Source organism: Struthio camelus, chromosome 8, assembly GCF_040807025.1.
Source record: "Struthio camelus isolate bStrCam1 chromosome 8, bStrCam1.hap1, whole genome shotgun sequence".
Taxonomy (NCBI): Eukaryota; Metazoa; Chordata; class Aves; order Struthioniformes; family Struthionidae; genus Struthio; species Struthio camelus.
Genome location: NC_090949.1, coordinates 12,356,775 through 12,371,299, shown reverse-complemented (window position 1 = coordinate 12,371,299; position 14,525 = coordinate 12,356,775). Strand labels below are relative to the sequence as shown.

The following is a 14,525-nucleotide window of genomic DNA, read 5'->3' as shown; positions in this document are numbered from 1 at the left end:
AAGCGATGGCTTTTTGGTAGGCTGCTTCCTTCTACTTCCATGTAAATCCTGTGCTCCATCAGTTGAAGGACAATTACATCGTTCTTCATCCAAACTGAAACTTAACGCGTGCTAAAAATTCCAAGTACTAGAACTGATGTCATACTAATGTAGTGGAGATTGTTATATAAATTATCAAGATTCAATAGTCATGTGATTTTTAAGTGTGAAATAAACTTTACAATGTTTTACTCTTTTGCAGGAAGGAGGAACACCTCATACAACACCATTTAATGCCTTCTGTCAAATAAATAATACTAACCGATGATCAAAAGCTATACAAAAACAGTCGCAACACTGAAAAGTGTTTTGTGTTTTAAAAAAAGTCAGTTTTGTGGGTCATAAATACAATATAAATGATCTTAATCTTCAGAAATAAGTAGGAAAAATAGCTGCCAATGGGATGCACTGGTTCAGGAGGTGCAGGAATGTGGCAGGCTTGGCATTACAGCAATGCAAGAAACTGTATCAGTAGGTGCTTGAAGAAAAAAAAAAAAAAGGCAAAATTTCAGTACTGCTTCTTTAATAATGTCCCAAATCTTTGGAAAGTAGCTACAGAAAACAACTTGATTTGTTTAGTTCATAACATTACCAGAAGAACTTCAACACAAAATTACACTCCAGAAAGTCACAGATACCTGTGATTTTCACTACACATCATTAGTATTTCATAGTATGATTCTACACACAAAAACTGCTCTAAAAGACATTTTTGGGGTAGCAAAGGCAATCAATCAGGAGTTGGCAAAGGTCCGTTTGTATTGCCAGCACAAAGCCGTAGCTCTTTTCCTCTCCTAACACCTATGAATACTCTCAGATAGCATCTTGCATTCTGTGGTTACATACTTTTGGTTTTGTCCATCACACAAGACGGACAAACTGAGAACTACTCAGGGTCTGCAGTGAAGACACCTTTTGCCTGTAGAGTTACCTAACTCTCTGCAGGAGCTGTGACATTAGTGAGTCAGAGGATCACAAAAGAATAAGATGCTGGTTTATGTAACACAATTATATTCCAGCTCTTCTCAGAGAATTCTTGTATGATGCTAGGAAAGCTACTTAAACCAAATTTCCCATCCGGTAGCCATTAGTAATTGTTCTGCATTTAGCAGGTTCTTGCCATCATGATACTAGTTTGACTTGCAAACGTGGTGAGCTTTCAAAACTGCAAATTAACTCAAGTAAGGGGTGCTTTAAAGTGCTTGCTAGGTCTTAGAATAAACTTTCTGAATCAGTAGATTGATTCCCTCTTTGGATCAGTTTGTCATCACAGATATGAAACTGCACATGTGTGTAGCACTTAGATACAGAAGATGAGCAACATCATAAAAAAAACTTAGGGGGAAACATTTGCAGCCACAGAGAAAGCTTTGAAAAGCATTCCGTAAATAAGGCTAGAACTATGCATTGAAAACACAGATAAAATAACATACTGAATATATTTTCATTCTGTGTGCTAAGAAAAGAATCCTGTAGTGAAAACAGCATGTGACCCTGCCAGTAAAAACTGTAAGATATAAAAGTAAAAAAATAAAATAAAATAAAATACAGAGAAGCCTGCTTTCTCCAAACTGTGAAAGCTTAGCTTTGCAATCTTCATGTCATTCTGTACATGTGATTTCTTAGTTTTTAAAAACATCCTCCACCCTCAAAAAAAAAAAAATTAGAAACTGTCTGAAAGGGCAGCATGATGTTATCCCCAGGCTTTATCAGCAGGATTGGGATGTGTATATCTATTGCTCAGAGCTGCCTCTTGGGGTTAAGGGAGTAGTGATAGCATTAACATGTTGTTATCTTAAGCACAGGTCAGTGGTAGAAGGCTTTCATCACTGAGTTTTCCACATGTTTGCTGACAGCAGAGAAGTGGTGAGACTCAGGGACTTGAGCTGCTATTTCAGCCCTTGGGGTAGATGTAGAGGTGAACAATTCTTCTGTCTTCCAGCTCCAAACTTGATCTTTTTTATTTTGTCTTTGCCTGAATCCCATTTTCTATCAAAACAGAACTATCTTGTTTTCTCACCTAGTTAGTTCCCATTCATTAGTCTTCTGACTCCTACCAGACTCATCTCTTCCTACTGACCCCTACACAGATCACCTCATGCCTGTTCCTATCTGATCTTTGCTTTCTTTTGTTTTTCAAATCTCTTTCCCTCTCCTTCCAGCTGCTCTGTTGCCCACTACCATCTCAGTCCCGGCATCCTACCTCTTCTCTTTAACGAGTTTCATCATTCTTCTTCCTCTGAAGCATTGGGGTAGCAATAGTTGTACCATCACAACCTTATTCTCTGTCTCACAACACTGATCTCCTCTCATTTGGCTTCGTATCTGATCAAAACTGCTGCCTGAATGCTAATTGCTTACAATTACAGAGAATCTCACTAAAAAAAGTAGTCAGTTGTATCCAATAACACTGTAAAGATCTGTCAACGGCCACATATTAGAAAATATACCACTCTATCAATCATTGCAGTACTTTTCAAAGACTATCTTAAAGATTTTAAGTGATTTTTAAAAAAGATTGTAGGGCTATGCCTGCTTCCTGCTACCTATCTATATAGTCCATCAACATGAAGACAAGCTGATATGACAGAAAGATCAGAGAAGATTTAGAGAAAGACAACATTTGTAAACAGTTATTACACAATACATCAGCTTCATTCAAGTTTCTATTCACAGCCATAGCTTCCAATCAATATTTTAGTAACAAACACAGCTTTCCAATCTGTTAGCATTTTGAAACAAAATGTTCTCTACTCAGACTTGCAGCCATTTAGAATCTGAAGGTCCTTATGACCCGGAACTCCAACTGAATAAATGAATCACAACCAATCCCACAAAAAAACTCTGTGGAGTTCAATAAATATTTCAAAATTATTCAATACTGTAATATGGATCCAGGCCACACTTGAATTAATTACAGGCAATTCCCAGAGCTCGTCTCTACTTAGTTCACCATCTGATATCCAGGAAATGTGATGTCATCCCTTGCACTCCTGAAAGTAAGTTCTGCATTTCTTTCTTATTCCTTTTTTTTTTTTTTTTTTTTTAAAAGACAAAAGAGTTATAGCGTGGTTTTTTCCTGTCTAAATAAATCCGTTGGATCAATGACAGGTCAGTATTAATTTATTATTGTTAATATTATTCATGAAGGCTCAGATATGAGAATGCTGAACATAATGTAAAAGTTTCTGAATTGAATAGAATAGAATGCAGTCCCTGTTTCATATGTAGATGCTATTCACATTATGTCATTTCATGTAAACAGAGCATCTGTTACAAGAACTGAATATCAGAGTTATGAGATTATATGCCCTCCCATACAAGAAAATGAGTGTGTGTGGGTGTGTGCGCGCGCAACACATCATCTACACGTTCTGTTGTTTGCTTACTATATTCACTCACTGGTGAGAGAATACAATATGTTAAGGAAAAGATTAAACACCTGGAGCAAATAATCACCGCAAGTAAATATAATGCCTTTGTATGTGACCTGACCTTTTTTTTTATTACTATTTTTATACAGAAAGAGAGGAGCTTCGGACAAGCATAAATTTTTCCCTTTTAGCAGTTTTACAATAAAGAGCTCTCTTCCAGGAATATGCTGCTTCAGTCTTATAAAGGAGCTGTAAGGACGCAATGTGAGAATTATAATACATGGATCTAGGTAGGAGGGTTTCTTTTGGATCCAGGGAATAATTTATTCAGTTCTGTGCGGCTTTCAGTAAGATGCTGTATGTCCCTCTCTCAGAAAAGGAAATAAATAGCTTAGGGGATTATGCAAACTATTTGGCTGGACAGACACATATGCTACTACTGCCATTTTCCTCGTCTATCTTTCTGCTTGCCTCTACCATTCCTTTTTAAGGAACGTCCGTGCTGTCCAGAATCAGACCATAAACTCTTCACAGGAGAAACTGTCTTTCCTCTTGTATTTTTACTGCACCTAGCACAACGGGAACATTTGATCATGACTGTGGCCATTAGCACTACTGTATGAAAAACAATGAACATGTTCATAGCAGCATACACAAGCCAGTCACACACGCACACACACGCAAGCAGCTCCTTCCTGACCTTCTAAGCACTCAGTATTCACAACTGCAGTAACAGTTTCAGGAGAGATTAATTCGTTGCTGGGCACCCACATTTTTCACATCATCTCAGGGACAAACACACGGAGGTCTTCTGAAAAATCTTGTCATTTTCTTCTAAGAGAGTTGCCAAGTTGCCAAGTTTTCTTGGAGCATGTAGTCAGTACTGGGGATATTTCCTACAAACAGCTTTCTTGGGGAAGCAAACAGGAAAGCATCACTTAGAGTTTAAAGGCCCCAAAGCCCCTTATTGCAAGTAAAAAGTGTGGACTTTATTTTCCTATTTTAATATAAAGCCAAAGAAAATGCAACAAACCACAGCGAAAAACCACAAAGATAAAATAAATCTTGTAAAAGCTCTGAAAGTTTCAAAGTACTGCCTTTGCAGACTTTCCACTGACGTCACTGCTGAGGTGACACTTAGGTGAGCAGCAATTCTGTTGTGAAAGAAATCAAGAGAGTCGACTGCAGAGAGAGCAGCTAACAACGGTGCCATCTGACCTGCGCAGGATTATTAAAATGTCTTCGTTGCTCATTACAGAGCGTCTCTTATAAGCTGTGGTTTACAAGCAATCTTTCCCTTGCTATTTAAGGCATGCTCCTACAGTGACGACACACGAGCTGACATTTCTGCAGCAGACTCACTTCCACATCGTAAATGGCTTTCTTCCTGATGTTAACACAAAATCTAAAACCAGCAGCTACTCCAAACACTTCTCTGTTTATTCAGGATGGTGCAAAACTGCAACTTTACTTAGCAGACCCTCAAGTCCAGCATTAATCACAGTAGGAAGACAAATGCAGCTGTGGCTTGTTTATTATCTTCTGTAATAATTTGATCCTCAAATCTCAGAACGTTTGTGGGATCTTCTATTCTGAGCTCATCTAAGATTTCCAGTGGACTTAGGGCATTGTGTTCAGTCAAAAGCCTCTGTAGACCTGCTTTCCATGTAACAGTACACCTCTGTAAATACTATCTTACTACATATTAAAACTTCCCTATACGCTTGGCCAAACAGGTCAATCTTCAAAACAGTATAAAGTGCCAAATTCAGGAAACCAGATGTCACTGGATATTACGGAAGTTTCACCTCTAAGGATTAGAAATCCTTAATCCATCACCATCAAGAATAAATAAAACATTCTAGACCTCATATTTATTTCCCAAAACTTCATCCCTCCTATTCAGCATCATCCCATTACAAAGCTTCTAAACTTGGAGCTGCTCATTTTGTCTGCATCTGTGCTCTCTGTAAGTACGTAAGTTGACATTGGGTTAAGCTGTTCTTATTCCTAACAGGCTTTCCGGGAGCGAGAAAGAGTGCATTGAGTGGCTCTTGGGAATGCCTTATTTCTAAGGCACTTGGTTAGCAGACCAGGACACTGGGACCAGAAATGCTACTAAGTTGCACAAACACACGATACTTACTGCTACTTCACATCTTTCCCTGAAATCTCAACCACGTTTCATACTTCAGATTAAAACATTAGACTGCAGGTGTGGAGGATGTAGAAAAGCCTTTCAGCTCTGTTGAGCCAGCACAGTTGAGCACAGAAGCTCAAGAAGGAAACTGCAAACAAGGCCAAGCCCTTTCATGTGAATGCTGGACAATCTCAAGTATCATGAGCTCTGTCTCCCCACTCATACACCCAGATACAAGGCACGTGTGCACAAATTCATGCACACAGGGAGGCAGGAGAGGAAACTTGTATATTGCTTACAACAGACCTCTGGTGATATTCTGTCACTGCCACCAGGGACTGAGGAAAAACATCTACATATTTTAAAAATACAGATGTTTCATTAACATGTAGATTCTTACAAGGAGGACTGATATTAAGAATAAAAAATCCTCAAGATACTTTATCCAAAACTCACTAAAAACAAAAGATTCTTCTACTGTATGTTATTCTTCATTTGTTTTAGACATCTAAGGTATGTCTCAGGAAGAATAACTGAATTGCTACAGAAGCAATATTGGCCAACCTTCTTTTTATTATGCTTGCATATGATTTGAAATGGACTTGGCTTGGTCTGCATTTCACTAGTACAATTGACCTGAGTTCATAAATGTTACCATCAAAACTTCTAAAAACACCTAATTTACTAGACAGTCTTGCTGTAGTATTTACTCCTAAGTGTGGAGCATGCTTTTCAAAGCCAAGCCTCTTGCAGCTGTGCTCCGTTTGGGCACACATTCTTGTCTGCAGACACTGGCAGTAAAAAGACAGCAGGTGTTTTCCTGTGTCTTACCATGACTCGGGTCATTTCACCTGACACTGGTTAAAACGGCGACTGCAATTCACAAGTGAATGTTTTGGCGGATTTCAGATTTGCTGAAGTTAAGCAGAGTACGTGTCTTATATGGGTTGTTCTTACTCAGCAGAAAGTATCAGCTCCCCATTGACAACACCTGTGCCTGGGACTGTGCGAGAGCAGGGTGCATACCTATGCACAAGTCGTTTGTTCCATGCTTTTGCTTCTTTGTATAGATATGCTATTCAGCGATCTCTAATACATAAACAATTACTGCAGATTAATGTGTGGTAATTTACTACTAAAGACAGCCATCTCTTAAAATACTTAAGAAATTTTGTCTCCACATATTGCAATGAGGTAACTAGTACTGCCTTCAACTTAACAGATGGCAAAATTGCTATCTGGAGAAGTGAAACAGTTCAGGTAATATTTTATATATTCCATTCATAGCTTTAATCAGTAGAGCACTTTTGCAGTATGTATATGATTACCTGAAAAGGCTTATACTAGCCATATACTTTTGTACCATTTCAGATGAGGATCTGTACTGTAGTACAGATCCCTAATTCTAAAGTCTTTCAGGTGCTTGGAGGTATATGATTCATTTAACAAATTGCTATATGCTTATATACTGTATTGAAAGCTTCTCTGTATGGCCTCGCTTTTCTGTTGGGCAGATAGTTTGATTATTTTTCTTTTTGTCCTGTTTCATCATTTGTAAGAGAAAGGATATATTTCAAAAGGGGATTAAAAAAATATTGCTCCATGGAGTCCACATTTTTGCAACAACAACAAAAAAATCATTCACGCACAACAAAAGATACCTCTTGAGCAATAGTTCTGTACAGGGCGGCGGGATTATGAATGAAGAACAGACAGACTGTAAGAGAAGTCTTTGAAACTAGAGAATAGAAACCTAAGCAAGCAGGCTAGCCGAGGAGGCACTGACAGACGGGGAATAACTGGATGAACAGTACTGCAAAAGTAGTGATATAAAAGATAAGAAAAGAAGTGAATCCTGCTAGCTGTACAACACTACAAATAATATAAGCTGGCACTGAAGTGCTCACAGCTAGTTTCTAAAATCCTGGCACTGAAGGCCTCAAACTGCTTTACTTGAAAGAGAAAGAAGCCTGAAAATAGATAAAATGCTTAACAGCTACTGAAACACCAGTGAACATGATCTGTTTGCAAGTGTACTGACAACCTGGAAATACATCAGGATGTACGTTACAACACTCTGAGGCTCTGCTTCAGCCAAGGGAATGACAAAGCTGCAGGAAAAAAACAGCTTTCACAACTATTTAGGTTATTTTAATCATCTTATTTACAGGAGGAAGTCAGAGTTTTGCCACTTCAAGAGTTTTCACCACTGTTTGCACAAAACTGATTCAGGCCCTAAACCTAGCTTTGAAGAGAGTAAGCTATTCTCAAAAAAAAAAAAGGTTTTGGATGGTCTGTACTTTTTAAACAATTTTTTCTTTAGGCAAACTTGATTTCTCATTATGTATGATTAAAAATGAGTAAACACAAAGAGCAGACATCTCAGATCTTCCCAGATTGGGCTGGCAGCCATGTCCCCAGCAATCAACCCAATGCCCGCCCTGAGCAGCAGAGCATGATGTGGAGGCATCCAGTCCAGGCGCTATATAAACTCATATCCCTGTAACACATACCATTTCCTGCTAGGGTTTGAAAATAGTTCGGTCACAGCTGTAAAATGCTAACACATACGAACAAGCCTTGCCCAGCACACAACATTTTGCTGCGGTGCTTCTGGCTCCAGCGCTATCCCAGCTCCCGCAGGGACCGCTGCCCTGCGCCGCACTACGGTGCTCCCGCCCGGGGCTAGACAGCACAGGACGGACGTCCACCGAAACGAGGGGACGTGACAGTGACACGCTATGTCCGTTCTGCAAAACGCAGCGTAAGGCAGAGACGCTCGAGCTAACTTTAAATGAGGTGGTTAAACGAGTACTGAGAGAAGTCTAGCCGTGACAGTAGCTTTCATTGTGGGTTACTTTGTTCTGCCTTCCTGGTGGGCCAGATATATGCTTATGAATATTAACTCTTAAAACTAGATCAAGAATGTAAACAGCAAGCAGAACATATTCATGGCCTGCTGTTTTCCCTTTCTTGCTCCCAGCATGCTACAGTATATACCAAAATGCAGCTGCATGGGAAGAAAAAACAGGACAATTTTCAGATACTATGTGCAATGCATTTGCAATTTCAGTATCCTGGAGACCACCTCTCTGTTTAACGCATACACACATTTTCAGGGAGGCAGATGGCCTTGCAGATAAGGGCACTGGTGTCAGAAAACCTGAGTTTGATTCCTGACACTCACTAGACCCGTTCTGAAAAGTCACGTCATACTATTGCCTCCCCCTTTACTTTTTCCACCTTATCTCATATATTTGTGATGTTTCTATTCCACTCAGTGTTGATTTGTTCTTCAGGACATAATAACATAAGATCACCAAGGAAATAATCAAAGGTAAAGGAAGCAGCTCCAATACAACAGGCCACTGAGACCAGGATTTTCTTTTCAAGGAGTCTCTGCATGGAGTTTTGTGGCTTTAGGTTTATAGCAGTAAAATATTCTCAGTATGACAATCTGTTAACGTGAGTGAATACAGAATGGCTAACAAATATAATTTTCTGCACTATGTAAGAAAGACTCATTAGCCTTGAACCAGTGCCTCTTCCTTACTCTGCACTTACCAATGAATATACCATATGACCAGTCCAACCGTATGCTCATTCTCTGTGTAGTCTAGGTGAATGGGTAACAAAAATTATGTATTTGGTCCAAGTCAGTAGCTAATTCTAGTGCAGAAGCCATGGAGCCATGCTCAGGTTAAAATACGTATCCTGCCTCTCTGTAGACTTTGTAATTTTAGGTACAACACCATACTAATAAAACTGAACGGTTTCCAGTTTAGAAACAGCTCGCATCTGGCCAACCCGGAAACTGCTTGCACCCCTTGTGCATACACAAACTCTTCATCTGAGAGGATCTTGAATAAACCATTAGAAGTGCACAAGCTGTGAAAAACTGGTAGCTGGTTCAAAACGATCAACAGGCCCCTGTCTGCAGAACGCTGGGGTAAGTATTTCAGAAAGCCTTAAACACACAACTTACAAAGTGCATGATATAATCCTAAACAGAACTTGCGGCGGGGCTTCCATGAGAGGGAAACATCAGAGGTGGTGTTCTGGGCCGCTGCAGTTCACTTGCCTATACCTGTACTGGAGCTTATGCCGGTGCACAGAAAACGTGACCATTTCCCAGCGGAATTCTCCATAGCTTTTGAGCATGCAGACTCTACTGCCCCCGATTTCTGTGTGCCCACTGAAGCGCTGTACATTTACTTGGAAAATAAAGTCACATATGAAACTATCAAGTAATTATGTAGTTTCCTGAAATAAAGGAAGTTGCTTTGCAGTGGGTAAAGGCTTTTGAAAGCTGCCAAATTGCTAATACTTTTGTGGAGGGTAGAGGAGGAACTCGAATTATTGGGCTAATGGAAAAAAAAAAAAGTACTGCAAATCCTGCAAGCATTCCCCCCCCCCTTTTTTTTTAAAATAAGAACAAAGTTTTATTTTGCAAAGATAGGCAATGATGCATTGCATCAGATATGTTAGCATAACCTTTTTGATTAGGAAGTCAGCCTAGATAATAGAAGGCATTAGGGTATCAACCTTGCACTAAAGATTTTAAAAGGCACACACCTGCCAACTAAGGATTTTCATAAAGCTAGCTATTCTGTTTAGGTGGAAATGAAAGACTAAACAATATTGCACAAAACAGTGATGCGTTTAATGGGATATTTCAGTAGTACAAATGTTTACAAAGGCAGATGCAACTCCAGGATTTGTTTTTTTGTGGACAATTCTATCCGCTTTCAAATACCCCAAAGACAACTACTCACCACTTATTAACAGTATAATTAGATGGATATGAGTCTTATTTAGAGGATTTACATAATAAAAAGTCTTTGCACAGGTTCTAGGTATTCCGGACTTTTATTTTTTAAATGTAGTTTGGAGTTCTCAAAAGTGGTTTGGGTATTGCAGGGAATTTGAGATATTCTGTCAGATGCCTGGGCTTGTGGTGGGAATCCAACAATCTTAAAATTTGTCCTGCTGGGTTTTCAAAATCACTAGGTAATTTAGGCTCTTAGACACTAATCATAACGTCAAAACAAATCCCAAAGCACACTCAACACTGACTAGCAAGCGCCTGAAAATTATTCCTTCCATAAAACCAAAGCTTACCCCACCTTTTCCTAGTGTTGCCCCTCCAGTAACAAACTCCTCCCTAAAAGACTGAGCAGTTAGTTCACAGCTACTAGGCAAAGTAATCTACAGAGCAAAGATGAAGTATAAAAGTCCTATCACCCTTATAGGAAAAAAATCAACCTCTAGGAGCCTTCTGCTCCTACCTTTTCCCCCTCTTGTATATATAGAAAAAGGTGTCCTGAAAGCCAAAATCAAACCTACAGGGAAAATTTTACAGATGGGTCATATCTGTAGAGGTGCGGTACAAAATGGAAAGACAGCGTCTCAAATAAGCATGCACCAAACGACATGGTGAAACCATGGTTTGTAATGTCGAGTCCTGGACACCGCAGAATCAGACTGCTAATTGCTTTAAGTGTGCTAGAGAGGAGTTAGACGATTTCATTTCTTTAAGGCTCTTCTGTTTAGCAGCAACACATAGCAAGAAACTGGATCAAGCCAGACTACTGTCTGTAGACAGAAAAAATAACTATTGTTTGAAATAAAACACTGCTACCCTTCTTTCTGTCTTCTGGTCCTTGCTGTCAGCTAATGCAGCCACTGACTGGAGGTGACTGCAAAAGCAGACCGTAACCCGCCCTCCCTGAGAAAAAGGGAGCAGTAGGAAGCCATAGGAAAGACTTATAAAATGAAAAGTAGGACAGCAGATTAAAAAAAAGTCAGGAAAAATGAGAGAAAGTGTTTCTCTTTTCCTTTACAGCACAGCATTCACTTGTTTTCTGGTAACATCCAACCAGATTTATTGAGTGATGGCTCTCTTCAGAGACTTTGAAGGACAAGACAACGAATGTTCAGACCTCATACACTCTTTTAGTTGGTTATCAACTAAAGGCAGATAATTTTCTTGCTTACATCAGTATAAATCTGCAGTTACTACAATAAAGTGAAGATAGAAACAAATAAATTCAACATATGTGAGAAGCAGTTCTGGCCCTAAATGTAATTTGCTACGATTTCAGAACGTGTAAGTTATGAGCCACTTTTAGGATGAACGTTACTTAAGAGAAAAGACTTTGTATCCGCCCTGACCTATGCCAAATTCTATTAACTACCTAAACTGAAGAAAGGTACATAGATATGCAACGCTGTATGTTCTTTTCAAGAAAATCTTTTCTTCAAACATAAATCAACCAAATTCTTATTTTCGTATAAATTATTACCTCAATATTAGTTGATTTTATTGCTACTCACCACTGCAACTCTTTCACATCTAGTATGTTTTGTGAGATCAACCTCTGCAGCTAAATCTTCCTTTTTTAAAACTAAAAAAGGTCAAGTGACTTAAATTCACCAGTGGGGTAGTATAGTCAATTCAGAATTTTGAAGGCTCTTTGAAGAAGCAGTTTTTATAAACTAATTAATTATAAATGTAATTTTCCAACAGTACAAAGAAACTTAAAATGTTTCATTTTTTTCCAGTCCCACTGCAGTAAAAATCAAAGTTTGAGGAACTGTATGCAGAATCTGAGATGAAGGAGTGGCTTTAATGGATGGGAATTTTTTTTTCTTAAAGCTTTAAAGCACACAAAAACAAAAGTACTGCCTTATGAGATGAAACCAGACATAAATATTGTATTGAATAGGTTCATATAAGAGATCTAAATGTATTCTTTTTCAAATGCAATGGCAATTATTTTTTTTAAGTTGTAGTTCATACAGCACTCAGACATGACCACACGGAAGACATTTTAGCCCTGCATATTATGAGTCAGTCTTCTTGATCTAGGTTCTGACAACATTACAGACAATCGTATTCTAGTTTCTGAACTAGATGTTAGTTCTTCATTTTGCAAAGCTTTTAAATTGTTTCAATTCTACACAGAACGTTATGGGTTCAAAATTAGAAAACGAAATGTCAATTGCTACCTACCTTTGACAAAAGCATCCTGGTCCAGAAAGACAAAGCCAAACGCTAAGACTTTAAGCCACAAAAACATGGTTATTTCTGGAAATTAGGCGTATCCTTATGAAACGGCATGTGTGTGTCTCTCTCTCTAGAAAGCAAAATAAGTATTATCTCTCTGCAAAATAATTTCGAAGCGAAACTTGAATCAAAAAGGAGAATAACCGGGCACATACATTGCACTGCCTGCTTATCACAGTGAAGGAGCTGCTTCCTCTGTTACCCTAAACTAACCACTTGCAAACTTGCAATGCCATGTAGTGATGTCAGAGACAATTACTTCTTCAAAAAAAAAAAAAAAATTCTTTCAGTTTCCAGGAAGTCAAGAGGGTTTTTCTTAAGTTGCTACAGAAATGCTCAGCTTCCTTAATTCAAATGAAATTGAACGTTTTCAGCCATTTCAACTGAGGAACTGAACAAGACTTAACTTTAAAAGTCTAGATTCAACGAACAGCCATTCTTTTTCTTCATATTCAGTTTTTTACAGTGTACATTCCACTGAGTCCTTTCTTATTTATAGACTCTTCTCAAGGAGGAAAAAAAAAAAAGAAATCAATCAACATAACTATTACATTGGCAACAAGGCCAAGTACAAAACGGAATGTCACACTATTCACCTGTTCCATAAAAAAATTATAAATCCTTGGAAACTGGAATTTTTTTTCCTTCCTAGTAGTTGGTAGTGGACTATGCTAGTCCTTGAAAATTTGGGTTCCTCTCCTGGAGAACAGGCAAGATACACCAAAGATATTTCCCCCTCACTGTATGCACTGAGATAGGATGCAACTGAATGAGAAATGCCCATTACATGTGAAATTGCAAAGGCAATAATGTTGGGATTGCATCTCTTACTGGCAAGTTCAAAGTTTTTAAAAGTACCAACAGAATCCTGCCACAAGACAGATAAAGAAGGGAAAAGAGTCTATCTGTGTTATTGTTCATTCATGTCATAAATCCTTTAGAGACTTCCTAAACATTACACTGGGAAAAGTTGCACAAATTTGCATAATAATTCACATATGAAATTAGCGAATCAGACTCTCCATAAGATTAAAAATAGCTTTCTCTGGTCCAAGTTCAAGTGAAGTCCTATAACACAGACTAAAATCTTAGCTTACCTTAAACAGCATGTCTGTATAACAACTGGTTATAATAATAATTACATTACAAATGCATTCACAACAAAACTGACGTAGTGGCATCAGTGAATCTCCAGAGACCCTAGCTTTGATATACAATAACTTCATCATCCAGAAGTTGCCATGAGTTGAACCTGGACTACAGTCATATACTGTCTTCAACACTGGTATCTTAGTCCTTGCTATCCGTAGACAAAACCATAGTGTCAAAGTGTCCCATATGACGAAAATAGAGCACTGTACCCTATAGAGAATTTCACGTGAAGGTTGTCAGTCAGGTAAGTGGAGCCAAGCTCCATTTCTACCTGATCTTCCCAGGCAGTTTTACAGAGCCACTGCCTGACTTTTCAAGCCACCTTTCCAAGAAAAAAAGGCTACACAATGGACCTTTTCTGTCTGTGTGATACTTACAGAGCCTTCACTTAAATATTGCAACATATCACATGTATTATTTAATGATACACATTGCACACTCTAGCCATCACTGTAAATTGGGGTATGTTATTAATATCCCTCATTTAACAGCTGAGGAACTATAAACCATCGATTGCTAAAATTACTAACCCAAGATTACACATGAAACTCCAGGGAGGTTACAGGTACTCAAACCATATATACTGAGTTTTACTGAAGTGCTAACAAGAAAAAACTCTTTCTTTCCCAGAGCAGACCCCTCATTCAGCAAATCTATTTCCATGGCCGTGAAAGCAACATATTTTGGCATTGAGTTTAAGCATTGCCCCATATCTGAGAGAAAAAAAAATACACTTCACAGAAATTACATA

The 14,525-nt window shown here is 38.5% G+C and overlaps 1 protein-coding gene across 9 annotated transcripts in view; it reads right to left on the bottom strand.

Annotated features, from left to right (window-relative positions):
• The window catches only part of PTPRC (protein tyrosine phosphatase receptor type C), a 70,238-nt gene extending 57,342 nt beyond the window's left edge, over positions 1-12,896 (bottom strand). For all 9 annotated transcript variants that reach the window (XM_068952113.1, XM_068952115.1, XM_068952116.1 and 6 more), the window contains exons 1-2: positions 12,778-12,896; positions 12,569-12,692 (exon numbers count right to left, since the gene is read on the bottom strand). In XM_068952113.1, the coding sequence (XP_068808214.1) occupies positions 12,569-12,635 (67 nt within the window). In that variant the 5' untranslated portion in view covers positions 12,636-12,692; positions 12,778-12,896. The remainder of the gene's footprint in view (positions 1-12,568; positions 12,693-12,777) is intronic.
• Positions 12,897-14,525: the final 1,629 nt, after the last annotated feature.